At 46.3% G+C, this 27,458-nt stretch overlaps 2 protein-coding genes across 4 annotated transcripts; both read right to left on the bottom strand.

The window, feature by feature from the left end:
* Positions 1-436: 436 nt before the first annotated feature.
* Positions 437-10,763, bottom strand: LOC133948768 (ras-related protein Rap-1b). 3 transcript variants are annotated; one of them, XM_062382766.1, is made up of 8 exons: positions 10,631-10,763; positions 6,742-6,811; positions 5,457-5,525; positions 5,015-5,071; positions 4,733-4,873; positions 4,474-4,617; positions 4,070-4,162; positions 437-3,970 (listed from the first exon to the last, which is right to left on the bottom strand). In XM_062382766.1, exons 2-7 carry the CDS (start codon positions 6,796-6,798, stop codon positions 4,076-4,078), a joined length of 555 nt encoding a protein of 184 aa, XP_062238750.1. In that variant the 5' UTR covers positions 6,799-6,811; positions 10,631-10,763; the 3' UTR covers positions 437-3,970; positions 4,070-4,075. The 3 variants fall into 3 exon arrangements, with proteins under 3 accessions (XP_062238750.1, XP_062238751.1, XP_062238752.1); XM_062382767.1 differs by having other exon boundaries at positions 6,742-6,814; positions 10,631-10,713; XM_062382768.1 differs by lacking the exon at positions 10,631-10,763 and adding an exon at positions 8,895-9,014.
* Positions 10,764-13,572: 2,809 nt separating this feature from the next.
* On the bottom strand, positions 13,573-24,692 carry cand1 (cullin-associated and neddylation-dissociated 1). Its single transcript, XM_062382769.1, has 26 exons — positions 24,376-24,692; positions 21,740-21,815; positions 21,309-21,376; positions 20,993-21,147; positions 20,520-20,643; positions 20,342-20,429; positions 20,086-20,254; positions 19,896-20,001; positions 19,675-19,820; positions 19,429-19,580; positions 19,184-19,324; positions 18,783-18,924; positions 18,329-18,537; positions 18,073-18,241; positions 17,900-17,989; positions 17,669-17,822; positions 17,350-17,587; positions 17,065-17,253; positions 16,842-16,985; positions 16,553-16,688; positions 16,287-16,463; positions 15,807-15,902; positions 15,520-15,689; positions 15,271-15,435; positions 15,048-15,155; positions 13,573-14,847 (listed from the first exon to the last, which is right to left on the bottom strand). Exons 1-26 carry the CDS (start codon positions 24,441-24,443, stop codon positions 14,623-14,625), a joined length of 3,705 nt encoding a protein of 1,234 aa, XP_062238753.1. The 5' UTR covers positions 24,444-24,692; the 3' UTR covers positions 13,573-14,622.
* Between the last annotated feature and the right edge of the window lie 2,766 nt (positions 24,693-27,458).

Here is a 27,458-nt window from a genome sequence, read left to right on the forward strand (position 1 = left end):
TTAAATACTTTATATACTTAAATACATATTACTGTATATAATGAATGTTATTACAGTAGATTGATATAAATATTAATCTTTGGATTTTACTGTGATTCTCGACTTTTATAGTGTAGTGAAGTAAATTGTATTATCCACTTTATTTTCTTTATTACTCTTTTACATACTTTTATTGCTATATATACCATACATTATTATTCTCCCATATGAATAACATCTTTTCCTATGTAACTCTGAGCTGATCACTGATCAACCTCCTTATCATAAGAATAATCTCCTTTTATCTATTAGACTAGATATGCATATTTATCTCTCTCTTTCTCTATTCATCCATCCATCCATCCATAATAACTTGACGTCACAGTTTGTTGTTACAAAATTGCACCACTTTTATTCATTTAAGGCTTTTTAGTTTTAACTTTACATTTGGCTTCACCCCCTCCCCCCCTCCCTCACTCCCCCTCCCCGACCTCCTGATGCTGTTCTGGAAGAAACCACTTCAGACCAGTTCCAGGTCCAGACCACGTTTAGACCTGGTCCAGATTGGAATCAAACCAGGTGGACACCAGGTCCGGAAATCGTCCCCTCGGCTGAAGTGAAAAGACTCAGTGGAGTGGACGTGGTATTTTGAACCTGATGTTTCAGTGGTTGAACTGGTTTCTTTTACATTTCACTGGTCATCATGCCGTACAGAGGAAAAAAAGCAGATTCATTTCAGTGATGAACAATAATCATTTCTTCTTTTCGTGAATGAATCGTTCTGATTGGCTGCAGCTGCGATCGCCACCTCGATGCTGCAGATACATGAGAGTCGGACACTTTGAGAATCTCTTTGACTAGTTTAATCTGAGTCCTTTAGCCTAGCTTAGCACAAAGTCTGGAAGCAGAGGAAAACAAGGCCTCAGCATGTTTCAGAAGTGCTCGTCAAATTATTTTAATTATTTCTAACCAGTTTCGCAACTTTAACACTATCTCACCCAATTTAAATAGCACGGAAGGACCGTGAAATTACGGCAAAGTTGTAGCCTCCTTCTCAGGCCTATTCTACATCGGTTCATTTCCATGTGAACACCACAAAGGTCTTCTGGTTAAAAAAGCTAACCTAGCTACTCTGAAGCATATCGGGACGTTAGGATAAGACGTCGATGACGATTCGTCCAATGATACATTTCTAGAACTTTAATGATGAATGTAGCTTCTATGAGGCTGGTCACAGCTGCAGCCACGCTGAGATCTGATTGGCTGTTGAGCCAAGGAGCAAAGTGAGCTCTCACATCTCTGGAGCGCTAATCAGGCAAAACCTGTTTGGGAATGTGTCGTCCACTGTGGGTACGTTTCATTTAAACTGGACGTGTTTAGCATTCATAAACAGCGCTAAGGCTGCATGTTTTAATATGATTGGAATATTTTAATATACTTATAACTGTTTGTACAACAGAAATTCTAAATGTTGATAAACGGCTTACTAAACATTAAAATATCCTCATCTCTTTACAGTGTTTAAATACTGTTTACAAATGCTAAAAATAGGTTCAAATCAAATGTACCCAGAAACCTTTGCATTCATCAAACAAACAAGTTGTTTGTCTGTTACAAAACCAGAAAAAATTTTTTTTGAAAAGATGTCCGATGAACCATAAATGTCACCTTCATGTGGCTCGTCCAAGTTACTGTTTGAGTACGGAACCGGCTCATTACTGCCCCTAGTGGCCTGGAAGCAAAACACACTACTGAAGATGCAGTGGGAGTGTTCTGCCATCTATCCACAAGGGGCAGTGATGAGACTTTATGGCTTGACACACAAGAATACAGCAAAGTAACAACATACTCGAAAGACAACGTCAACAAGCCACGCAAAAATGTAATTTATGGTTTATCAGAAAGGAGTTTTCAATTCCCTTAACTTCTCCGTGGGAATCATTCGGCAGTGATCAACACACTGGCATTCCAATCGCTTTTACTTTAACTGCACATTACATTAACTCTGCCAACACTGCATCAGCCGGACCGCACCCCCTCGGCTGCAAATAAGACTTTTCTCTTGAAAGCTTCTGCTCGGCATGCAAACTGTCGCAGCACCTCCCGGAGGTCAGACCGAGAACTGACAGAAACATCAACATGCTACATGACGGAACGTACTGGGGGAGAACCAGAATACTGACAGCAGTTCTCCTGGTGGTCCAACACTGTGCACAGCAGTACTCACAGAGGTCCCTGGTCCAGCACACGCTGTCTGGGATCTGAACTCACATTTCAAACAGAAGACAGAGTTTTCAAAAGGCTTTCTCTGGCTGCTGCTTCACTGACCACGCCCCCCGTCCACTTGAGGCGGGGCTTCAACTACAAGGCCAACCCCCTTTCGACTTCAGCTGTGAGGTTTTAGCTCAACTCTTTTAACCTTGGAGAATACCGATGTCAAAAACTGTATCTGCGGTATTCTATCTAAACGTAGCACTTGAGCCACATTTCATGAAAACTTGCTAAAGAAAATGCTAATTTGTCCATTTTGTCCTGATCCGTGAAAATTCAAAGTATGAATATCAAGAAAAAACGCTGGTGGAGATAATTTCTTAATGAGCCAGGCGTAACTTTTCCATTGGGGCTTTCATACAAATCTAAAATGTGCAAAAAATAACTTGCTGCAGCGACTGATCACACGTGCAACATGAAGGACCAACCCAACGTTTCCATGATCACGTTGGGACAGCTCCATATATTCCCATCAGTTAGGAGGGCGTTGACCTGCAGAGCCTTCAAGTGGTTCCTCAGTGTTTCCCTCTCAGATGTGTTAATAATATTAATAATCAGGTAATAATATGGTTAATAACACAGAAACAACACTCTGTCTGTCCTGCTCAGGAAATACGACCCCTCCTCCTCCATGTCGGGCCAGTGGTCGTTACAGAAACTGGCCGAGTTCATCATGCTACTCACTTACACTCACAAACACACAAAACACACACTCACAAACACACACAGAGCTAAGGTGCTGGACCAGTGTGAGTCTGCTGTCGAAAGGCAACATGTCCGCCCCGAGCAGCAGATCTGAAGTCAGCTCACCGTGTTGCTAACCAGCTAGCCTGCAGCTTCAATACTTTATTTGTTTAGAAGTGTAGCATTGTTAGCATCCAGTGGCTAATGAACCAGCTCATTTTCATCTGACATAACAGAGTAATTCCAAAGGACACGTTCATTTCATTTTAAAACGATGCTAACAACACTACCATCATGTTTGGGGGGGGGGGGGGGGGGGGGGGGGTGTATCCTCATGATGCTATCACACCACTAATGGCAAAACAATGAAATAGCTGCTCGGCTAACACACCCTTTACATGCTGAGTCATCGTGGTCACTGAAGTTAGCTTAAAGTTACCGACGCGTTGAGCTAACGCCGACCTGCTGCACGCCCAAACCCCTCCCCCCCCCCCCGACCCCCACCCCAATGTAAAAAACATAAAATTCATCTTATACCCATTCACGCATAATTATAATTATAATAATAATAATCACTGTGTGGATCCACAGGTTCAACCGGAGCCACACATACAGAGTCAGCCATGTTACACGCAACACCAACACGGGAACCGCGGCGCCAACATGGCCGACAGTGGTCAAGCTGTGTGTGAGCGGCTGGCGAATGAGAAGGAAGCAAAACAAAGGAAAGAAACATCAAAGCATAAAAAGCAAGAAGCCCCTCCCCAGCGCAAAATGGCCAAGCAGAGAGCATGATGGGAACTGTAGTTTAATTTTGGGCAGTTGGTTTCTAATTCCTGTAAGAACATCTTCATGGTCATCATCATCGCCACGGCAACCGTCTCCGTTAAACAGTGTGGTCGTCATGGAAACAGAGGTGGGAGGTGGCTGGTGCTGATGATGACGTGGTTAGGTTAAAGGGGTGTGACCAGCTGGAAGATGTCCTGTGATTGGTTGGTTGGTTAATTGGTTGGTTGTCGGTCAGATGAGCAGGAAACTGGAGAAGGAAGAGAACGAGAGTTTTTATAAAGAACGATAGAAGAGAGTGATGATGTCAGTGATGATGTCAGTGATGATGTCAGCGGGTCACACCCACCTGTCATTAGAGAAGCTGACATGTGGACTTTTTGCGAGTTTTTCCTGGAACTGGACTCTTCCTGTTAATCTGTCGCACAAGGTCGTAGAAGATCTACACACAAACACACAAACACACAAACAAACGTAGACAACACATTTCAGAATTTGGGGTAAAAGTCTAAAGTTAAAAAAAGTAGCCAAGATGCAAACTTGTAGTTAAAACTAAGTTGATCTACGGCCTAATGCACATGCGGCCGGTTGCTGCACTGACTGTCAGAACCTGTTAACACACGTGTGTGTGACACATCAAGGATCAGGACAAATTGTTCAACACTGTATTATTTCCTTCAGCAAAAGAAGCATGAAATGAATTGACAAAACTGTAACTCAGCTCTTACAGCTGCTTCGTCTGTGAGCGCTCACCTCGTTGACGTTGATCTTGCTCTTGGCCGACGTCTCCAGGAAGGCGCAGGAGTTCCACTGGCGCGCGAGGCCGATGCCCGACTCTTTGGCCACCACCCGCTCCACCTCCAGGTCGCACTTGTTTCCAACCAGGATCATAGGAACCTGCGGCCGCACCATCAAATGTGTACGATTGAAATCTCTGACAGGAGGCTGATGAATTCAAACCGGTGATACATTCTTAAAAAAGTAAATATATTTAGTTTTGACTGTATCGTACGTCCTCGGTGTCCTTCACTCTGAGGATCTGCTCTCTGAGGTCCTGGAGGTCGTTGAAGGTCGACTGAGCTGTGATGGAGTAAACCAGAGCAAAGCCCTGACCGTTCTTCATGTACAGGTCTCTCATCGCCGTGAACTGCTCCTACACTCACACAGACACACACAGAAACACACACAGGTGGTCACCTCCATCTTTATTAACAGACTATGGAAGACAAACAGGCACACACTGACACACACTGACACACACACACAAACACAGACACGCACAGACAGATCTTACTGTTCCTGCTGTGTCCAGGATCTCCAACATACACTGTTGTCCATCGACCTCCACTTGCTGAGAGGAGACAGACAAAACACCTCGTCAGCCTTTAACAACAAACTTCAGCTCAACTCAAAGACTCATCTCAGAGAAAGTCTTCACTTTAACATCCTAACTTTTCCTCCTGCAGGTCAAAGTCTTCACACATCTCCCTGAAGGACTCAAAGACTGAACCACTGACATGTTCCTGGAATGTTCTGTGTGTCAGAACAACTGTCAGAGTCTGTTTCTCCAGATGTTTTCTGGAACGTTTCCTGCTGCCTCCTATTAAAACGTCTGGAAAACGTCCCAGTGGGCGAGTGGACGTGTTGATGAGGGTTCTAACACGTGACAGAGTGAAACTGAAAGAACACAAACATCTCATCTTGTGACAGAGAGGGGGGGGGGGGGGCTGTCTTACCTTCCTGTACGAGTCCTCTATCGTCGGGTCGTATTTTTCCACAAAGATTCCCTGAACGAACTGGACGGTCTGGAGAGGGAGAGACAGAGAGACAGACAGAGAGAGAGACACAGACAGACAGAGAGAGAGACACAGAGAGAGACAGAGAGACAAACAGAGAGAGACACAGAGACAGAGACAGACAGAGAGAGAGACAGAGAGACAAACAGATAGAGAGAGAGAGAGACAGAGAGGCAGAGAGAGATACAGAGAGACAGAGAGACAGACAGACAGACAGACAGACAGACAGACAGAGAGAGACACAGACAGACAGAGAGAGATACAGACAGACACACAGAGAGAGAGAGAGACAGACAGACAGACAGACAGAGAGAGAGAGAGACAGAGAGAGAGAGACACACAGACAGAGAGAGAGACAGAGAGACACAGAGAGAGAGACACAGACAGACAGAGAGAGATACAGAGAGACACAGAGAGAGAGAGAGAGACAAACAGAGAGAGACACAGAGACAGAGAGACAGAGAGAGAGACAGAGAGACAAACAGATAGAGAGAGAGAGAGACAGAGAGACAAACAGATAGAGAGAGAGAGAGACAGAGAGCCAGAGAGACAGAGAGACAGACAAAGAGAGAGACAGAGTGAGAGAGAGATAGAGAGACAGACAGAGTGAGAGAGAAGTAGGGCAGTAGAGTGAGTTCATGTTAATGGAGCTCTGTTCTGTTCTCTATTGAAAGACGTTGGACTGGAATTAATGTGACACACTGACACGTCTCCATTATATCATCTGGAGTAAAGCTCTTCATTGTAGTGAGATGTACACCAGTGTGTGTGTCTGTGTGTGTGCGTGTGTGTGTGTGTGTGTGTGTGTGTGTGTGTGTGTGTGTTTGTGTGTAAGACACCGATTCTCAGTCAGAAGGGATTTAACTAACCCTTCATACCGAGACTTACCTGTGGTGTCACCGTTAATTTCGAGAAGTTCATCAAGATAATAACTTTCACATCAGCGGATATTGATAATAATCAGGAGACAGTTGTTTGCTAAAGGTTGTGGTTTTAAACTCCAAATGAGCAGAGACTAAAAAGCATTCAAATCAAGTATGTGTTGAACCTCCATCACTATATTGATGATTATATTTAGCTTTATTGCTATTAAGGGAATTTACAATGTGGAAATTATTGATATTGTTTAATTGTGAAGTCCCAGTTTCATTAACACGACAAAAATAAATAAAAATGATAAACATCGGAGGCGGAGTCAGGACGGTGAAGTGATGTCGTTACTCACCAGCGCCGACTTCCCGACTCCTCCTGATCCCAGAACCACCAGTTTGTATTCACGCATTCTGACTGTCTGTCTGCTGGGGGCGAGAGAGAGAGAGAGAGAGAGAGAGAGACCGAAGAATACAGAGAGAGAGAGACAGACAGTGAGACAGAGAGAGAGAGAGAGAGAGAGAGAGAGAGAGAGGTTACTAACTGCACTCCATCACTTCCCAAAGCCAATCAGAAAGCAGCATTACAGCCAAGCCCCGCCTCTTACTGCGATGCACCTGGAGCTGTGAAACTACTAATTACAGACACACACACACACACAGAAGATTTCCTCTCTCTCACCGGGCGGTAATAATTACCCAGCATGCAATCTGTGTGAGTTAATGAAAACAGTGGGGTCACGTGATCGTCCAGCTGGTGGTGATGTCACAACTGTGGAATCCCACTCGGTTACCGTTGCTATGCCTCCATGTGTGTGCGTGCGTGCACATGTATTCGTCATGTTGTGGGGACATAACACTGTTTACACACTTAACCAGTGATAGGGGTCGTGTGTGTGTCTGTGTGTGTGTGCATACCAGTCATGCCTCACTGTGTGTTTGCAGCCCCCGGTGCTGGTGGCAACAAGAAGGAACATGACGGAGACAACACACACACAGAAATGTTTGTAGTTCTACCTCAGTGAGGACCATGGGAGTTGACGACTACCCACTACCCCCCCCCCCCACCCAATCACAACTTTCTCCTGAAACAAAGTTAGATCCAACGATCAATATGGTCCACACTAAGATAGATGTACAAGTATACACACTCTCACACACACAGCCTCTATATCTGCCAACGTTACCATAGTGATGAGATGTGTGTGTGTGTGTGTGTGTGTGTGTGTGTGTGTGTGTGTGTGTGTGTGTGTCTGTGTGTGTGTCAGGACTAAACATTAACATCTCTGTCTAACGTACATATTTCCAGTTTGTTATTTTGCCCAGAATCTAGAATGGAACTTGAACATATTAGATATAATTACTTTAAAATAATAAAAACAGAAGATTTGATCTGCCGTCTTTGTACTAATACTTTTATTTATTTTTTTATTTGACTGAAATAATTTGTACGTGTGATTGAAACATTTCTGACAAAATTCAGCTCAGCTGCTTCTTCAATGTGAACATGAATCTTTGAGCCGGTCCAGCAGAGGAGCAGTGAAACCTGTGGAGCTCCGAGACTCAGATTAAACCTGGTTTATCAACCAGATATGAAAAGAGGATGAGTTGGCTCTGGTCTATATTTAAACCAGTTCAAGCTGCAAAAGCAGAACTGGTATGTAAAGTAAAAAATGGTTCATTATTAGTAGATGCTCAGAATTTGCTGAGAGCAACATTCTGAAAAATACTTTTTGTATTTCATATCGTTGATTTCATATTTTTACATCTATGCAAAGAGTTTATGTTTCCGTGTGTGTTTGTTTGTGTGTTAGCTAACAGGGTTACACAAACCTGACTTTATGGATAACCTGGAGGTTTCGGTCATGAAGGAACTCGATGAATCCTGGTTTCACCTCCTTTCCAACCCTAACCCTTATTATTGTATATTTTCAAAGTGGGAAAAATACTCTTATTTTGAACATTGTCTGTTTTAGCTCTACACAGAAAATGCTATATACTGTGTATTTCCAATGCGGCCTGAACTTACAAAGATTTTCCTTATCTGGTCCATATCTCCTTACTTAGCACCTAGCAAGGCGCTAGCAGGCAGGCAATAGCATCTGCTATGTAAACACATTCACCTTAGTAACAACCTAGCTGCCGTTTAAGAAGAATTAGATTAGTAATCTACAAGAACAATCATATCTTCATCAGGAAATGCAGCATTTTCCTTGTCTAGTCTTGGTTCTGTCCCATTAACTGGACCAGAGGACGCAGGGTTTACGTGCTACACTGCAGCCCACCACCAGGGGTCGATCCCCGTGTTCCGGCTTCACGTTCTGCAGCTGTCATGTCGTCCATCTTTACTGAGTCTACGATACAACCACAACAAACTGCAGCCGAAGCCTCGATCGGTCAACGCCCTGGAAAAGCCACATCGCATGTCAGCAGTAACACAGCAACACCTTCTTAACCACCGGAGATAACACAACCTCCGCCACGCAACGTGAGAAGAAATGACTCATACCTCCACTATCACATCCCAGGGCCTATCCACCAACACCTCAGTTAACGCTGCAGGTAGAAGTGGAGCAGGAGCTCTTCTTCATCTGGAGCTTCCAGAGGAGATGTGTCTCTGTGCCTGAAGCTCTGAACAGTCTCTGCCTCTCTCACTCTCTCTGGTGTGATGCGACAAGTCCGGGCGAGTTCAGGGATTCACAGGAAGTGACTGAGTCCGCAGCAGGCGAGGCCGCGGGGGGGAACGAGAACCTACAACGACTCACGGGCCGACGTTAAACTCTGTCCGACACCTGATTGGTCCTGGACGTGGATGATTCCCACTTTGGTTCACGTTGTGATTCTCACAGGAAAAGAACCAAAGGAAACTGAGCGATTACCAAACTCGTGATTTACTGAAAGAAAAAAGTTTAAACTAGCGGAGCTCTCTGGGAAACTGACGCTTTGCCAAAGATGTGTTTGAATCAGCAGAGGCACTCGTTCACTCGCTCACTCGCTCACTTGCTCACTCGTTCACCAGCTTCCAAAGAACGTGTTCGAAAGTCTCCAAGCAAACTTACTCACTCTTCATACTTTATACTGCAGTTCATAGATAAATGTACTTTTTACTGCACTTAATCATCAATAGTTACAATCTTATATAAAATAATTATACACAACAAATTCAGCCCAAATCGACTAGAACAATAAAATGCTTATAGCCCAGGATTATTATTAATAATAATAAAAAACAATGTTATTATTGTTCACAGGAACCTCTTTACTCTTCACAACCTACTTGTTATAGAGGATAAAGTACTTTTACTTTAGTCAAAGATCAGAGTACTTCCTCCACACTACCCCAGACACTAGCTGTGTATTTGTAGTAGTACTGTTGTGTGTTTCAGTGTGTAGTTGTACTCTGAAGACATCATGATGTTAATCTACTAAAGTAAAGTAGTAGGGGGAAGATGGACACACACACACACACAAACACACACACACACACACACACACACACACACACACACACACACACACACACACACACACACACACACACACACACACACACACACACACACACACACACACACACACACACACACACACACACACACACACACACACACACCTAGGTGGGGCCTGTCAATAAGATTGTGTGTGTGGTGCTGACAGTACAACAGTGGAATAAAACCAAGCCTTGTTCACACACAGAGACACACGAACACATACACACAGAGACACACACACACAGACAGACACAGTCAGACAGACAGGTTCCTCAGAACTCATAAACTCCGCAGTTTGTTTCAGGACTTCCTCTTCCTCCTCTTCCTCCTCTTCCTCCTCCTCCTCCTCTTTCTCTTCCTCCAGAGCAGCGGGAGTTCCGCAGCTGCGTGGCCGACTCAGGGAGCTCCCTCCCCGGCCGGCGGAGGCAGCAGGGCCCCGCTGCCTGGAGGAGCTGAGGGGCTGCAGACAGACAAACAGACCGCCGCCATGATGAGCTGTCTGTCTGTCTGTCTGTCTGTCTCTTCACCTCCTCACTGCTGAGGACCGGAGCTCCTGTCTGTCTGTCCGCCGGTCCCCGCTTCCGCAAACCCAACCCAGCCCGGCTCGGCTCGGTTCGGTCCGGCCCCCCTCCCTTCCTCCCTCCCTCCCTGTCCCGGTGTGTCCCGGGTTAATGAAGGTGTTTAAAGATGGAGGGATGAAGAGAAGAAGAAGAAGAAGAAGAAGAAGAAGAAGAAGAAGAAAGAAGCTACTCACGCTCACATCCACCATCCGCTGCTCGCTCTCTCTCTCCCTCTCTCTCCCTCTCTCTCTTCACTGTCTGCAGGCGTCGCTCGACCAGAGCCGCTCCCTCCTGCTGCCGCCATCAAGCTACACCAGGTGACCTTCGCGCTTCCTGTCCGCTCTATCACAATAAGACACACGACCGGCCGGAAACTGTGAATTATGAGTGAATCAGACATTTACAAACAGTGTTGATGGATTTGTTCTGTTTTAAATAAAGACCCTCTGTTCAAGGATCTACTGATGTTAAAGTAAAAGCATCAAAATCTATTAACTTTTTAAATCCATTTCTATATTATCCTTGAGTTTATATTGAATGTTATTTTTATTACTTTAGTGGTGTTTAGTGTTTCACAGTTCTGTGTTGTAACCTCTTTATATACAGCCTATGGTTTTAACTCAGCACATCTAAAACTAATATATCTTATCTCATTTTATATGATCTTATTATATATGGTCTTATCTTCTCACACATGCTCACTAGGCAGAATGATCAATTTAAGAATTATTAAAAGTTTTCATTTAAATTGTTACTTCAAAAAGTGAAACTATATTCTACAAAATAATATATCACAATTAATTTGTATGGTAAAAGAAAAAGGGAATAAACAAGTACCCCAAATGTAACATTAAGAAATATAAGATCCATAATCAGAAATCTATGATACATTTTTAAATGTTTATATTCTGATTTATACGACAATTTAGTCCTCACACTTTTATTCTGAAATCGGCCTCCACTGTCTTCCTCTGTCACTACGTCACAGCTTGGCTCCGTGTTTTCTCTCGTAACGTTTCAGCTGCTTCCGCTTCCTGTTTCCAGTAGAATCACGTTAAGTTGCTGGAGTTTACAGAATAAAAATGACGTCAGAGTTCCACAACTTGAAGCTCGTTGACGTCATCAGCGCCATTCCAAAGAAAGTTTTTAAAATATAACAGATATTATTCATAATCAATCCTGACAATGTACTGCCCTGAACTTTACATCTACATGAATACATCTGACTCTCCAAATAATATTCTACTGATTTTATCATAATATACATTAAGTCACAGCAGATGTCAAAGGTCAAAGTGAGTGCGAAGGTCATCAAATAAAAAACTTGAACACACATTTGCTTTGTGTGTGTGTTACTGCAGAGTCAGAGCGAGTCGGAGCGTGTTGATAGAAACATGTCAAGACGCAAACACACACACACACACACATTATTTACTACCTTCTCACACAGTGTGATGAAGCCGCACCCAAACACAGTCACCGAGAATAGAGACACTTAAACAGCTTCCCTTTCACTGACACACACTTCCTCTGTTCATACTGTGTGTGTGTGTGTGTGTTTGTGTTTGAGAAACTTCTGGTTTGTCTTAAGCAGAAGTTCCTCCACGCTCATTGGGTTGTTTCTTTGCTCTGGAAACATTTTAGTGTTGATGCATCTGATGGTTTTTGCAGATTTGTCTCGAACGTATAACATGTAACACATCTGGAGACGATGCCACAGATGTTCACTGAGCTGCCACTGAGACTTTAATTCTGACACGTGGATCATTATTCTGCAGGAAGTCATGTTGAACTGTGACCATGAGGAGACTGTGATGTTTAAACCGCAACTGATAGATTTCAGTGACACCATCATAGCGCCACCTACAGTCTGGACTGATCACACAAGGCAGGCTCCGTGGATTCAGACACACAGAAGTGTACGGTTCTGTAATTTCATGCTGCTTGATTGTCTTCCAGGGACTATTGGGCCTTGGTGGAGGGATACACTGAATAACTGTGTCGACCGTGGAGTCGGTTTAAACTGAGGCTCTGGTCCATTGGGCCCCTGAAACCCTCGGGCCCCTGCCCCTGCTTGTCAGCCCCTGAGCCTCCGTCCTGCAGGATCCTCGAGTCTCAGACGTGCAGACGAACTTCAAACGCAGCATCAGTTCATCAGAGCAGAATAAATTAGTTTGGTTCAAAGAGGAAATCAGCATGTGAATGATCTCAGTCCCTCACTCATGAATATATCAAATCAACTGTTGCTGGGCGACCGGATGAATGAGCATCAGCCGCTCTGACGACCTTCTGCCTCGTGGAAACAGCCAATCAGAGCCGAGTCCCCTTTGAACAGGAAGTTGTTTCTTTCAGCTCACACCTGACGTCTCTATAACGAGGCCTCTGGTTGGTGGAGCTCGTGTTTATTTTTTAGTAAACTCTTGTTAAACTCATGTTTGTGTTTGTCTCCCTCTGCTGATAGAAAACACATTTCACCTCCAGACTCATGTTAGGTTTTATTTCTTTTTCAGTATCCCCATTAATGAGTCTTCACCACTTCCTGTTCACACTGTTTAAATGAATGTGTCAGGAACCATCACCATCCTCCAGAATGTTTAAAATGGTTGTTTCAAGGCTGAATGTTTTGTTTGTTTCTGGCATCAGACGTCAGTGAGTTTTGATCAGGGGGCAGTTTGGGTTCTGACCAGGTGACGACTCAGCCTGCTGTTTATAACCTGCTCCACCAGGGGACGCTGTTTAATGAGATGAGGATCAGCTCGTCAATACAGGTGACCTCTCAGAGCTGAAGCCAAAGTGTCTCGATCGCCCCCTGCTGGCTGGCTGCATTATAGGTCATAAACCCTGCCTCCTCCATGTTAACAGATTGGACATTAACAAAACAAAACAAAAAAACTAAGTAGACATAAATGTTCGTCGAATATGTTTCTGTCATTTCAGATCGTTATTATCTCACAGGTGTTTCTGATCAGTTTGGTTTGAATAAGTTATTTCATTATATAAATATAGGCTGAAACGCCATGATTGACAGCTGAGACTTTACCATGATTGGTCTAGAGCAGATATGGGCGGGACCTCAAGGCCACAGATGTTGTCCATCTTCATCCCCACACACACAAAGAAATGAGACAGAGGAATATGAACGCAGGCAGAAATGGACCTTTTTTATTTGTCTTGGGCGATAAACAACAGTGGACTGTTCCGACCAGACCTGACTGAACCAGATTAAACCAAATTGAATCCGGTTCATCAAACCGGATTAAACCAGACCAGAACACAGGAGATAAAACCTGTCCAGACCAGACAGAACCAGTTGAAACTGGTTTGGGATCGGCATAACTCACGGTTAAAAACGGAATGAACCGTAAATCTGTATCACACAGTATCACCATGGCAACAGCCCCACAGTACGGTCATGGTCCAATCAGGTGTGGTCAGACGGGACCTGGTCCAATCAGGTGTGGTCAGACGGGACCTGGTCCAATGATCCTGCTCCTCCCTCCCTGCGGAAACCACGGGTCTGTTGGATCAGGGTAAACAATGAAGCTGATTGGTCCACAAACAGGGAAACCCCTCCCACCCGCCGTTACCCCCAAGCATCCTATTGGCTGCCTACATCATTCGCAAAAAAAACAACAGCAACAAAAACAGAGCGAGCCCGTCTCCCAGTGTCGCAGCCTCCGGCAGGAGAGGCTGCTTCCCCCATTGGTCAGTTTGTGAACACGCTAACTGTCAGTCACTCAGCAGCGGCCAATCAGGTTACAGTACCTGTGGAACTTTCTGGAATTTTGTAAAAAGAGAAAAGAAGGAGGATGATGAAGAGGGAGACCAACCAATCAGATGACCTCGCTCGAAAAAACAAACAGGAAGTAGGAGGAGCTTCCAAAACTCGCATGGAATTTATTTTTCTGGAATTTCTCGTAATTTTTTTTGTTCTTTGTTTTTGTCCATGTGTGGGAGCCGTACGTCAAGTTCTTCCTTTCCCCTCCCAAGAGCCGTTTTCAGTGCAATGCATCATGGGACGATCAATCGCTAGGAGAGGATGTGTCACTACAAGTGTGTGTGTGTGCGCGTGTGTGTGTGTGTGTATTTGCGTCCTGTTGTCATGGAACATGCTGCAGGGTTAGCGCTCCAGCAGCAGGGAGGTGGTGGTGCCTTCGCATGGTGGGAACTCGTTCTGTCCATCCGTTTAGCTGGTGTCCATGGACTCCATGTTGGCAGAGCTGGAGTCCCTCTGGATCGAGTCGAAGATGGCCGCCAGCTCCTGATTGGACGAGATCTGTGACTGGAACTCAGACATCAGCGGCGACTTCTCGGCTTCGGGGATCGTGAGCAGCGCAACGACGGCTCGCATCGCCGACCGCTTCAGCTCGTCCTGCTTCTCGAACTCCTGCTTCACCGAGTTCGCCTTCACCTGCAGAGACAAGAACATCGTCAACGAGAAATAAAAGAAAAAGACCACGTGTCTTCAGGACGCTGCCGACCACGAGTCCAATCCAATACACGACAAGGAGCATCAATTAAATTGAAACGCCGTTCACATGTTTTCTCTTCCCGTTTCTGCTTCTTGACTGACAACACGTGATGTTGGCGTAGCCCCCTCTGTTGGTTTACCTTGGTGGTGCAGGTGGCTCGGAGCGGCTCCACCAGGCGGTCCAGTCTCTGCAGGACAGCACTGGGACACAGGGACGAGAGTCGGGCCAGCATCAGGAACGTCAGCATCTGGAAACACAACCACAGAGTCAGGTCAGTGTGAAGACTCAGCTTGTCATGTACTGGGCGGGTATTCTATGTGCACTGGGCATGTGCTGGAGCGTGTGCTGGTGTGTGCCGAGACCTTGATGTCGTAATGGTCCTTGAGGCCGTCCTCTACGTGGTTAAGGAAGGTGAAGATGTCGAGTCGGTCCAGGCAGCTGTCCAGCAGAGTGTACATGCACTCGAACGCAGCCTTCCTCAGGTCCAACCCGTCGTCCACCGTGTGTTTGAAGGGACCCATCTCCACCTGCAGACAGACAGAGGTCAGAGGTCAAACACCCGTGCCCCGGTCCCGGCATTCTGAGCCTCGTTTGCTTCCGGATGCTCTCACCTCTCGGATTAGCTCCTTCCTGACTTTGGTCTCGTTGTACAGTTGAGGTAAAACGGAGTCCAGCAGCTCTCGGATCAGACTCGGTTTGTTGTGGGCTGCAGAGTTAAACGTGACCAGGGCCACGCGACGCACGTTCAGGTCTGGGTCCTCCAGCGTCTTCAGGAAATCACCTGACGGAACACAAACAGCATCAGCCATCATGTTTCCACGACACAAATCAGAGGAACCCTTTGTGTGTGTGTGTGTGTGTGTGTGTGTGTGTGTGTGTGTGTGTGTGTGTGTGTTACCTATGCAGTTCTTCAGCAGCGGGTCGATGGGCTGTGGATGGTCGGAGATGGTAAACTTCACCGCCGTCACCACCGAGCTCCTGGCGTACGATGAACCTTCACCAAGAAACAAATCTATATTTAACACTGATCATCGAGCTTCATCTTAACCTGCCGGCCAATCACACTGTTGTGTTGGAGACAGATGAAGTCTGATTGGTTTGAAGGATCCCAGGGACGGGACTTAGTAAAAAATAATATTCCTATAGGATGTTTTTTGTTTGAGCACTGAGGCGTCACTGCTTCCAGGAAACAACGTAAACATAAATCAATAATGATCAATTGGTCGAATAACAATATTCACCTAGATATTACATTTTTTATCAGCAATGATTAACCCTCCTGAAATTTAAAATGTACACAACTGACTGATGATCTGAAATCAAACAGATGAAAATCAACCTGATCAAATTGACTGATTATTGATTGAGTATTGATCACCTGACAGCAGGTATCCTTTGAGGCGTGGCAGCAGAGTCTCGGGGTCGATCAGCGTCAGTTTGCCGAGACACTCCGCCACCACGTTCCTGGTTCCCTCCTCCTGACACTCGCAGTGTTTGAGCAGCAGCGTCCACACAGACTCCACGTACGGCTTCAGACCGGACACCGACGCCGAACCTGAGCACACACACACACACACAACCACACATTAGAACCAGACGCACACACTCAGATTGGCGTACGGGGAGTTTGCACTGCGATCTCACTGATGATCTCTTTGAGCGAGTGCAGCAGCAGATACTGTCTCTTAGACGAGGAGATCTCCTGCAGGACGAACGGCAGATACTCTGGAAGGTTCCCGACTGCGATGCTGCCCAACGCGTAGGACGCTGCCGACTTCACCTGAGAGAGAGAGAGAGAGAGAGAGAGAGAGAGAGAGAGAGAGAGAGAGACTGAAATCTACTGCTGTGATAGAGAGAGGTTGGACTGAGCTGAAGTGACTGAACCAGTAAAACATCAGAGTGAGGAGTGAGTTCTCCGACAGGCTGCTGTTACCTCTTCACTGGAGGAGGAAAACGCTTCCAGGATGACGGTCTTGAGCTCTGGTTGGCTGCTAAGGTCCACATGATGTCCGACCTCACCCAATGAGAGCAGAGCGAGGAGTCGGATGGAGTCCGTGGAGCGGCTGTTCTTCACATCCTGTCGACACAGAACTCGGGCTTTATACAAACCTGCTGAAAGAAGTTTCATCAGCCTCTGAGCGGGACGATCGGTTTACCTGGATGAACTGTCCGACCACGGCAGGGCCCTCGGTGGGACACGCTCGGGTCAGAGCGGCCACACATTTAGCGATGGAGCAGTACGCCTGTTTGTGAGGCAGAGCGGCCGTCTGGGAGTAAACTGGACCAGTCAGCATCCTCAGCAGGTCCATGTAACCCAGACCTGAAGTCTCTGTGGTCACCAGAGCCTGAACACAGACACACCAGACAAATTCAACTTCATATGTCGGACTTGTTTAAAGGCTTTTGTACATTCAAGAAAAATCAACACTTCTAAATGTTACCTGGTAGAATTCCAGCATTGCAGCGAGCGCTCCGCCTTGCAGCAGCGGGGATCGAACCAGCGCGATGAGCTGCTGGAGGATGTTCCCTCCGCTAAGCTGACCCAGCGAGGACGGGTGAGTCACCGCCAGTGTGGAGAGGAAGCTCAGCGCCATCTGAGACACGTGCATGTCGCTCTCTGAGATGAGAGGAGGCAGCTCAGCGAGGACGGCGTCCACCATGACCGGAGTCACCGCAGAGCTGAGAGAGAAACGCGCCTGTGGGTTTACTGGGCCGAGGGAAGAGGTGAAGCCGACTGCTGGGTGTGTGTTTGTGTGTTACCTGTAATTTCTGAGCAGAATGTCCAGAGCAGCTAGCGTGCAGAGCTTCAGCGCTCGCTGGTTCTTGCGGAGGAAGGAGGCGAGGATGGGAACGGCGTCGGGGAGAACAGGCCTCAGATCGATTTTCAAAGGGGAGCCGGCGATCAGCGTCAGAGCTGCAGCACAGAGAGAAGACGATCAGGACGTCGGTGGAACATGGATAAAGAATATACGAATTGGGAAAATGTTTCACCTTTCACTGTCGTCAGTCTGGTGATCTCGTTCTTCAGACGTTCTAAGAAGATCAGCAGCGTCCCTGGGAGCTCGTTGGGCAGGCGGTCACCTACAGGAACACGGAGAGAGAAGTCAGTCAGTGAAGGTCACAGGATCAGTGCTGTGAGGTCACACTGCGGTGGCGGCTGTCACCTAGGTTGCAGATGATCTGGCCCATGCAGGAGATGGCTCGTTCTTTGACCTCCTGATCGATGTCGGCTGCTTTCAGGCGTTTGATCGTACAGGTGAAGAGGTCGTTGATGTAGGGGGAGGGGTCGAAGCTATCTGGGCCGTCTGATAGGCTGTCGAGAGGTCGGATCACCTGGAAAAGATACAACAGAGTCAATTCTTCCCGTGACGCTGGACATCAGAAGGGGTCTAATGGAAGTCCCAGGGTTCGAAGCTGCACCTTGACGAGCTGCTGAGTGACGAGCAGGGCCTCAGAGGTGATCTTATAAAAGGGGTCGCCCACGCACGCCACCACGGGCGGGACGAGGGCCGGGACGTGAGCGTGGAAGGCGTGAGCGGGATGCGTGACCATGATGACATGGAGGCAGGCCAAGGCGTCGATCTTCAGGTTGGAGCTGCTCGACTTATCGTTCAGAGAGAAGATGATTCCTGAAAAACATGGATGTGTTTTTTAACTCAAAGTAATGTGATTACTCTGATTCTGATTCAGTACGTGACACAGTGTGATATCAAATATATGTGATGTGAAGACAAACATTTTTCATATGATTCTTGTTTATTTTGTTCAAATAGAACACGAGTTTAAAACAAGACCGTGTTTTACTGTACCTGATTTACCCTATTTTACTATGAGTACAGCAGTACTGTAAGTAGTGTAGTAGTAGTAGTATTACCAGGTATTAGTACTGGGATGTGCTGTGTCAGCGCTCCGGGGAGGACGTTCACCAGCTCCGTCAACATGTTGAAACAACACTGACGAGTTTTCACACTTTTCTCCTTCAGCTGCTTGTGAAGAGCTTTCACTATCATGGGAACCTGGGGGGGGCGAGGGCGAGCGACATTCACAGACACAGAAAGAAGGAGTGAGAGAGAGCAGACAGAGAACAGCACCACCTGCAGCAGTAAGACGGTGCTGCAGCCATCACAGGCTGCGATGCATCTTTTCAGTTGTTAAACTTCAAATCACTAAATACAGATTACATGACATTATTGTACCTGTTGTTTTCAGAACAGGTACAATGTGTTTTCACCCTTCATCAGCTTCTGATGGATCGCTGTGGGTTGGATTGGTTACCTGGCTCGCCAGCATCGTGAGCGGCGTCTCTCCCTGCTCCATGGCGTCTGGGTCAGCCAACCAGCTCTGAGCCGGTCGGGTCTGTTTGAGCAGGGACAGGTAGGCGTGGAAGACGTCGGCCTTCACGTTCTCCTCCCTCTCCTGGAGACACAGGATTGGAATGTGAGTGAGTGCCGAGTTAAGCCCGAACGACGTGAGCCTGATGGAGACTCTGGCTCCGCCCTGACGGAGGAGGAGGCTCGTACCTTGAAGCGACAGACGAGTGCGGGGGACACGGAGCGATAGAACTCGGGCAGCATCTCGTGGCGAGTTGAAACGACAGCGTCCAGACACTTAGCCGCCGCCCGCCGGACCTTCCAGCTCATGTCGTCATCGTCACTGTACTCGTCATCACTGCCTGGACACACGAGCAGCACACACACATGTTCTAAACCTCAAGGACCAACAGTCACAGTGAAATGAATGAGATGTCACAACTTTGCTCTCGGTACCTTGGTAATCTTCATCATTCTGCTCGGCGTCCATGGCGTTGTCATCTTCGTCTTCATCGTCAAAGTTGTAGTTGGGGTCGTAGGTCAGGTAGCGCAGGCAGATGGAGATGACCGTGGGAACATGGGGGTAAACTTCTTTCGGGCACCTTCAACAACAGAAGAGGAATTAGACAGAGAGAACGGCCTGAGACAGAGTGTGAGAGCGTCAGTGAGACGTTCACCTCCTGACGAAGGACTCGAAGGCCTGGATGCAGTATTCTCTGAGCTCATCGTCGTCTACGTTACAGAACTTCACCACCAGAGGGATGATCTTCTCCAGATACTCTCCTGGAGAAGCAGACGGACAGACAGCGGGTTAGGAACAGCAGCTACTGGACTTTCTCTCCTGCTGTTCTCTGGAGAGCGACTCACCGATCCTGTGTCCGGCCTGTCTGCTGATGGCGGCCGTGCACTGGATGTAGGTTCTGGTGGTCGACATGTTGTCGTTCCTCCCCAGCTCAGTCAGAAGGTGCTCGATGAGATCGATGAAGACCAGATTCCCACAGGACATCACCAGATGTCCCAGAGCCATGATCGTCCTCTGAAATATTCATGATATTCGTGAATTCATCACAATGCAATAAAACCACGAGCGTTCACCTGGAGCTCTGAGGGCCGAGAGACGCACCTTTCTGACGGCCAGCCGGGGGGAGGTGAGCTGAGGGAGCAGACAGGTGAGGATGGAGGGGTGGAAGTTGACCAGCAGACCTCCCTGTCTGCAGACACACACATAGAAAATATTGTTTGTGTAAATTCAGACACAAACCTTCAGGCGGACAACGGACAGAGAGAGACGGACTCTGTACCTGCACAGCATGTCGGCCATGATGTCCAGCGCCTCCAGCTGAACGGAGACGTCCTCCTGTTTGGCGATGGCACTCGTCAGACGACCTGTTATCTTCTTACAGACGCTAGCAGCTAAAGCAGAGCCTGAGCCCAGAGGCGGGAGGAGACAGAGACGGGAGGAGACAGAGACAAGAGGTCGAAAACAAACAAAAATGAATATGGAACATACGTTGACTGGTGTGTATATACTATATAAGTTGAGTAATGCATTATATGTTATACACATTGAGAATGTATACATTATATATGAGGAGTAATTTACACATTCAATTTGTTGAGTGGTGTTATTTATACAAGTTGTGTTGAGTCGTGAATATGCTAAATAACTGAGATGACAGACGAGGTATGTTTAGTATTTTAAAGTGGCCGACTTTCAGAGTTATATATATTATATATATTATACATGCTGAGTAGTGTAAATCATATATTTTACCACTGGAGGCGGGCGGTAACTCTCCGATCACAGTCTTGAGTCCGATGGAGGAAATGTCTCGGAGCTGCTCTTTGTCCGACAACATGTTGGTGCACAGCGTGTCCACGATCGTCTCCACCTGGTACTCCTTCACCTTGCTGACCAGGGGCCCCAGGCTGAAGAAACAAACGCACCCACAGTTTTCAAACAGACACCGAGGGTCAAATAGACACGCCCACAGGTTCAAGAGAGGAAATAAAACACATTGAGAATTCAAAAGAAATACATAAACAGTGAGTCATAAAAACAAAAGGACTTAAAACGTGTGTATTTTTACCATTTGACGGCCAGATTCTGAACTTCTCCATTCTTGTCTTCAAGCAGTTTCAGAATCATCCTCACCACCTGTCAATCAATCAACATATCAATCAATACTAGGATTTGCTCCAAACTGAAACTCTTAAAAGTCTCACGGTTCTTATAGGTCTAGTTCTAAACAGGTTTCAACTTCCTAAATCTTCCTCTCAGTAAAACAAATGCCCTGCACACAGCTGGTATTAACACTCGTCCTGAGAGATCCGATCCCAACGTGGACACACGTGGTCCAGACCATCTCCCAATGTGGTCTGTGCTTAGAGCCGAATCACAAGAACCACATGTTAATACCAGGGGTGCACGTGGCCAACAATAAACCTGAAGAAACCAGTATGAGTGATATAAACCAGAGGAGTCCAGTACAAACCAGATTGCACTGGTGTGTGAACCAACCTTCCTCTCGCTGTCGTCGTCCAGTTTGATTGAATCTTTCTGTAGCTCCGTCATCAGGTCGTTCGTGGCCATAAACCTGAAACAGAGAAAATAATAACCGTGAAACTAGTGATCTGATATCTGAAGCTGACAAGACGACTCGTGACATGAACTGAAAACTGTGTCAGGACAATGTCGAGAGTTGGTTTTTCACATGTGACGCAGCAGCAGCAGGTTGTCGGGTCCGACTCGTTCACAACAACATGAGCATGTGGGGAACATCCAGGCGAGGGGCGGAGCCTGTGGAGCAGCAGGAGGCGGGACATGACGTATAAACTCAGAAGCTCTGGAATCTCCTCGTCTTTCCAGTTTCACGTCCTCAACTCGCCCACTCACTCTCTCTGGTCTTTCTGGACATGTAACTCACATTCTTAACTCACTCTGACATTTTACTAGGACGGATTCTTCCCTAAATATATTTTTTGTTCAGATGATGTTAAAAACCCAGATGTCGGTCGTCAATTCGAAAATTCTGAAGACACTTTTTGCTGCTTTAAAAGTTATATCAGCTGACACAGTGTCCAATCCAATATTTATTATATCCCAGGCAGCACATTAAAACCAGAGAGGAGTTTGAATGCGTTTGACGGCTGGATGAACGTGCTGTGAACACACCAGCAGAGAAACATCACCCAAAAGGAAAGTGTGATTATCCCTCTCCTGCAGAGCACGTGCTGATGCAGACGCCACATTGAAGCGCTCAGATCCGGACTGAAAGGATCCGTCTGATTCCACGGGCTCCTCGCACCGAGCGGGCAGCTGTCAGGAGCGATGAGCTGAGGAGCGAGGCCGGATCTGCTCAATGAGGATTTCTCTCTCAGGATGTTACAGTGTGGCGTTGTGCGAACATGATGTGAAATGATTACACACACGTAAACATTCTCGGTCTTACTGGAGCTGCTACATGTCGCCGTGTTTCACATCAGTTAATACAAACAGCTCCTGCTTCAGATTCACCATGAGCAGAGCAAGTAACAATCACTGTTTATTACTTTACCAACTTATCAACCCTCCTTGCAGATCAAACATATTTGTTATTAAATTGTCCTCATGTCTGATTGGTTGGATGTCCAGGGTTAACCCCGCCTCTCGCCCACTGTCGGCTGTGATTGGCTCCCACGACCCTCAAAAGGAGAAGACGTACAGATGATGGATGGATCATTAATGTTCTAAAGCTTAAGGACGCATTTACCTCCATGAAGACACATCAGGGATTTGTTTCGCCACAGGAAGCAAATGTTTTATTCACCAAGTCACTCTCACATGATGGAAGTGAGGGCGAATGAAAACACACTCATGTTTGTGCGACTGTTCCCTGATTGGGCGCTTTGGATTCTAAAAATGAAGAAGCGCTTGTTTTGATGCCACTGATGTCCCTGATCAAAATAGAGCAGAGCTGGTGTCAGTTGTGCCACTTTCTGTACCCATATAGTTTAAAAACAAAAGGACAAGAGGGAGAATATCTCTTGTGCATCCGGAGGGTTTCTGCACTGGTTTGATGATAAGTTGATCACAGACATCAGGGAGCACCAGCAGCTGTGAGAGACACATCATCACTTCTGTCCCCTCAGGTCATAGAGTGTGTCTGTCTTCTGATCACAGCTGATCAGACCAGTGTGTGTGTGTCGGGGCCCAGTTGTCGTCTTTACTCTTGATCCATAACCATTAGCTTTACTACTCGATTTATATTTCATTACCAATCGTTATTCTATGAGTTTCCTCCCATAACAGCATCTCTGGATGATCTGCTGCAGAAACAGGTGAATTTCAGCTGCACATGATCAATTCAGGTTATTCTCTCTCATGTTGTTTCCTTTGTTTTGAACATATGTAAAGTTTGAGTACTGTCAGAATGTGTCACGTCATTTGTTGTTATTCTTAGGAACTGTTTCTTTCCCTGTGCAGACATTAAACTGGAATGGACAGTCGCTCACTACTGACTCCTGACATTACGTTTATCTTTCACCGATTCCATTTGACTGATCTCTCTCTCTCTCTCTCTCTCTCTCTCTCTCTCTCTCTCTCTCTCTCTCTCTCTCTCTCTCCTGACAGTTCAGCTGGATTATTGGTTATTGATGGAGGATGAGCAGGAGGTGTTTACCTGAGGGGTCTTCATCTTCACCTGGGCCACCACACCCCCTCCACCACCCACCACCACAACACTGAGCTCACACATCACAACACATCGCTGTGGCTCGACTGGAAGCTAGCTGACATGCTAACTTCCCATGTTAATCCCTATAGCCGGCGGACACCGTAAACATCCAGGCGTTAGCTGACATCATGCTAGCTTGCGGCATGATAGAAGTTGGAGCTAACAGGCTAACAGCCGAGCTAGCCGTCGCCCGGTGGCGTTTACCCGCGGCTCAGCTGCCGGTTCACCGGGTCACTACCCGGTCAACACCGCTGTCGTCGAATCGGAACCAACTAGGAACCAGCAACTAGCTGGTTAGCGACGCGATCAGACAGGTGGCAGGCTAGCTGCTAGCATGAGGCCTGACAGCGCCAGCCACTGGTTTCAACCCTCCGTGAAAACCACCGGAGCCACGGTGGCGCGAGGCGGGCGGAGAGTTCGCCTCTGCGGGGTTTGAGTTCACCTGAAGTCCTTGTCGCTGGAGGTCATCTTCTCCAGCAGGTTGGAGATGTGGTACGAGGCGCTCGCCATGTCGGTGCCGCCGTTAGCCTCCTGCTAGCAGAGCGCTCAGTCCGCGGGTTCCGGTGTCTCTGGCTGCTTCAGCCGCCTGCTGCTCGGGGTTTCTGGGGCTCAGTGGCGCCTCAGGACCTGGTTCTGGTTCTCCTGGTTCTGGTTCTGGTTCCGATGCTGCCGCCTTCTCTTCTCCTACAGCGACTGTCGCATCCCGGGCCGCGGAGTTTGATGCGTTTGAATGGAACTCCCGTTCTGTCTGCAGAGGGGCGGGGTTAGCGGAGCTGGACTGTGCGGGGTCGAAGGTCACAGTTTGGGACGTGCGATTTATTCTTAACACGTTTTATTGTGACAGTCAGAAAATACTGCGTTCAAATATAAATACGTAACAGCTTGTATTTCTACTTCTCATAGTGACGGTGGAGGTATTTGCTCTGTTCGTTAATATCTTGTAAAATACTCTTTCTGCTCCTTTTCCTTCAAGATTTGAGAATTTTTTTTTGCATTTGTTTTGAACTGGTCGATGAATGGACTAAATACATAAATTAATAAATAAATAAATAAAACACCAAAAAATATACTCCAGGACACGTAAAGTCTTGTACTTTTGAAATGATTCCAGTAAAGACCAAAATTGTCAAAATGATTACCTAAGTCAAAATATGAAATATTACTAAATTATTATGTATATAATAAAAACTGTAATGTAAAGTTGTGGTGCTTGAGTATGTGTTGATTCTAAGAATTGTAAAGGTAAGTCAGTTTCACTTCATGTCCACTTCATTAGATCAAATATCGGCTTCACTTTGCTCTTCAGGATTTCATGTTTTTAATATATTTCCCTCACAAATGCTCAAAAAAATGCAGCTAGCAGACCGACGACATGACAGCTCCCAAAAGTGAAGCCAAAACATCTGGAGCTCTATCTCACTATTTACCCTCAAACCATCAGATCTCTCTTCTTCTTTCTATTCAATCATTTCTGTTCATTTCAATTTAGGAAACGACCTAAAAGCCCTTTAGAGCGCGTCTTCCTGGCAGCGTGCACACGTAGGTCGACTCTGCTCGTCTCTCTCCTTCCTGTCACTTTCACACTTTGCTCTTTTCTGAAGCTCTTCTGCGTTCACAGGGCTGTTTGAATAAAGCTGATTGGATTCAGAGATCGTCTCCTGAGAGGAATCATCTCCTCCTTCACCTGCTGCAGGTGTCTCCATTCAGAAACCTCATGTAGAGCCACTTCCTGTTTACTCAACGAGGTAGAACCAGGATCAAGTGTGTGGAGCTCTGCATGTGTGTGTGTGTGTGCAGAGCTATATTGAGCACAATATCCTCAAACAATGGACCACAAACACACACACATACACATGCACACACACACCTTCTCAAGCACAAACACTGACTGGACTTCTATACCTCATGGGGACCAAAGCTCGGTCCTGTGAGGCTGAATGTTATTTCTGAGGAGCTGGTTAAGGTCAGTTAAGATGTGGATTATGTTTACGTTAAGGTTTGAGTTAGTCATGGATTGGTCATGGTGAAGGATCTATATCACGACCAGTTGGGGATTAAATCCCTGAAGAAATGAAGAGCCGTCCTCACACACCTTCAAACAGCTGTTGGATGGTTAGGACTGTGATTCACTAACCAGTTACTTGGTTTCCAGGATTAACAAAGAATGATTTGTCATTATGGTGTGAAGTCAAATCTCCCACAGAGTGAAGGACGGGGGGTAATATTCAGCTGTGTTGTCCGTACAGGGGCGGGGGAACGTGTCCTCACAAGCATAGAAGCATGAAGTGTGTGTGTGTGTGTGTGTGTGTGTGTGTGTGTGTGTGTGTGTGTGTGTGTGTGTGTGTGTGTGTGTGTGCGATGAGTCACAGATCAGTTGAGTGGGATGTTTACAAACCCCAAGGCGCTCTCTCTCTCTCTCTCTGTTGACACATAATGCAGCCACTGACATATGCATGCTGTGATTCCACAGTGAGTGTGTGTGTGTGTGCACGCGTGTGTGTTAATGCATTGACAGCGTTTGACAGTAATCTATGAAATGAGGCTGCAGCTGCTTCTCAAACACAGTTTTTCTTCAGATGTCTCTCAGGAAATGACTGTGGTGATGATGATGATGATGAAGGTCTGATTATAGCTATAGTTAGTCAACCTAAAACCCGACAACGAAAATGATGAATAATTTTTTAAATCATCTATCTATCTATCTATCTATCTATCTATCTATCTATCTATCTATCTATCCATCCATCCATCATCCATGTTAGCAGCTGGGACATGGACCATTTGTGGACCACTTCCTTCCACTGTCCATTTCTGGACAGTGGAAGGAAGTGGTCACACGTCATCCATCTTTATTCACAGACTATGGTTAAATCCAGTGGTGTTTAATGTATTTAATATAAACTTATAGACCAATAGTACATTTTAAAACTGAGATGATATTAACATAAAGCGCTCGACCATCACTTAAGTCCTGAGAAAGATGATACAGCACCAAAAGTTCCCAAAAAAGAACGGGTGGATCGGAGACACAGGTCCTAACATGTCCATTTTGACCTTTTATCTGAAGTTTGTATCTGTCGGATCGGTCGTTCTGTCAGTTGGTCAATCAGTCAGTGTGTCTGTCTGTCTGATGGTCCGTTGGTCAGGCAGACAGATGCTCAGCCGGTCAGTTGATCGATCGGTTGGTTTGGTAGCTCAATCCGTCAGTTGCTCATTCAGTCAGTTGTTCGGTCCACCACTTTCATCTGGACTCCACTGGATGCATGGGACCAACTGACTTTGAAGATCCACTGACTTTTCATCATCAGGTCAAATTTTGAATTTGTTCATTACTGTAGAATCACAGTGAGATAATCTGGGTCAGTCGGTTCAGCCTGCGTCCGAGCACAAGGCAAAGTGTGTGTTTAGTGATTGTTCTGTTTTCTCTCCCAAACATGTCGAATTATAAAGATGAGTCCCCCAGAAGACAAAGGCTTTAGTGACAATAAGTTGTCTATGCGATGAATAAAAGCAGAGAATAAAGCT

This window comes from Platichthys flesus, chromosome 23, assembly GCF_949316205.1.
Source record: "Platichthys flesus chromosome 23, fPlaFle2.1, whole genome shotgun sequence".
In the NCBI taxonomy this organism is placed as follows: domain Eukaryota; kingdom Metazoa; phylum Chordata; class Actinopteri; order Pleuronectiformes; family Pleuronectidae; genus Platichthys; species Platichthys flesus.

Bases quoted from the DNA above. Each gene is read 5' to 3' on its own strand.
- LOC133948768 (XM_062382766.1), bottom strand. From the start codon at position 6,798: ATGCGTGAATACAAACTGGTGGTTCTGGGATCAGGAGGAGTCGGGAAG. The intron at 4,618-4,732 runs GTACGATACAGT...GTGCGGCCGCAG, and splicing joins GAGTGAAGGACACCGAGGAC to GTTCCTATGATCCTGGTTGG. The intron at 4,163-4,473 runs GTGAGCGCTCAC...GTTTGTGTGTAG, and splicing joins GCAAGATCAACGTCAACGAG to ATCTTCTACGACCTTGTGCG.
- cand1 (XM_062382769.1), bottom strand. From the start codon at position 24,443: ATGGCGAGCGCCTCGTACCACATCTCCAACCTGCTGGAGAAGATGACC. The intron at 19,325-19,428 runs GTACGAGCCTCC...CTGTGTCTCCAG, and splicing joins CACTCGTCTGTCGCTTCAAG to GAGAGGGAGGAGAACGTGAA. The intron at 16,464-16,552 runs GTGAGATCGCAG...GTGTGTGCTCAG, and splicing joins CTCGCTCAAAGAGATCATCA to GTTCGGCGTCGGTGTCCGGT.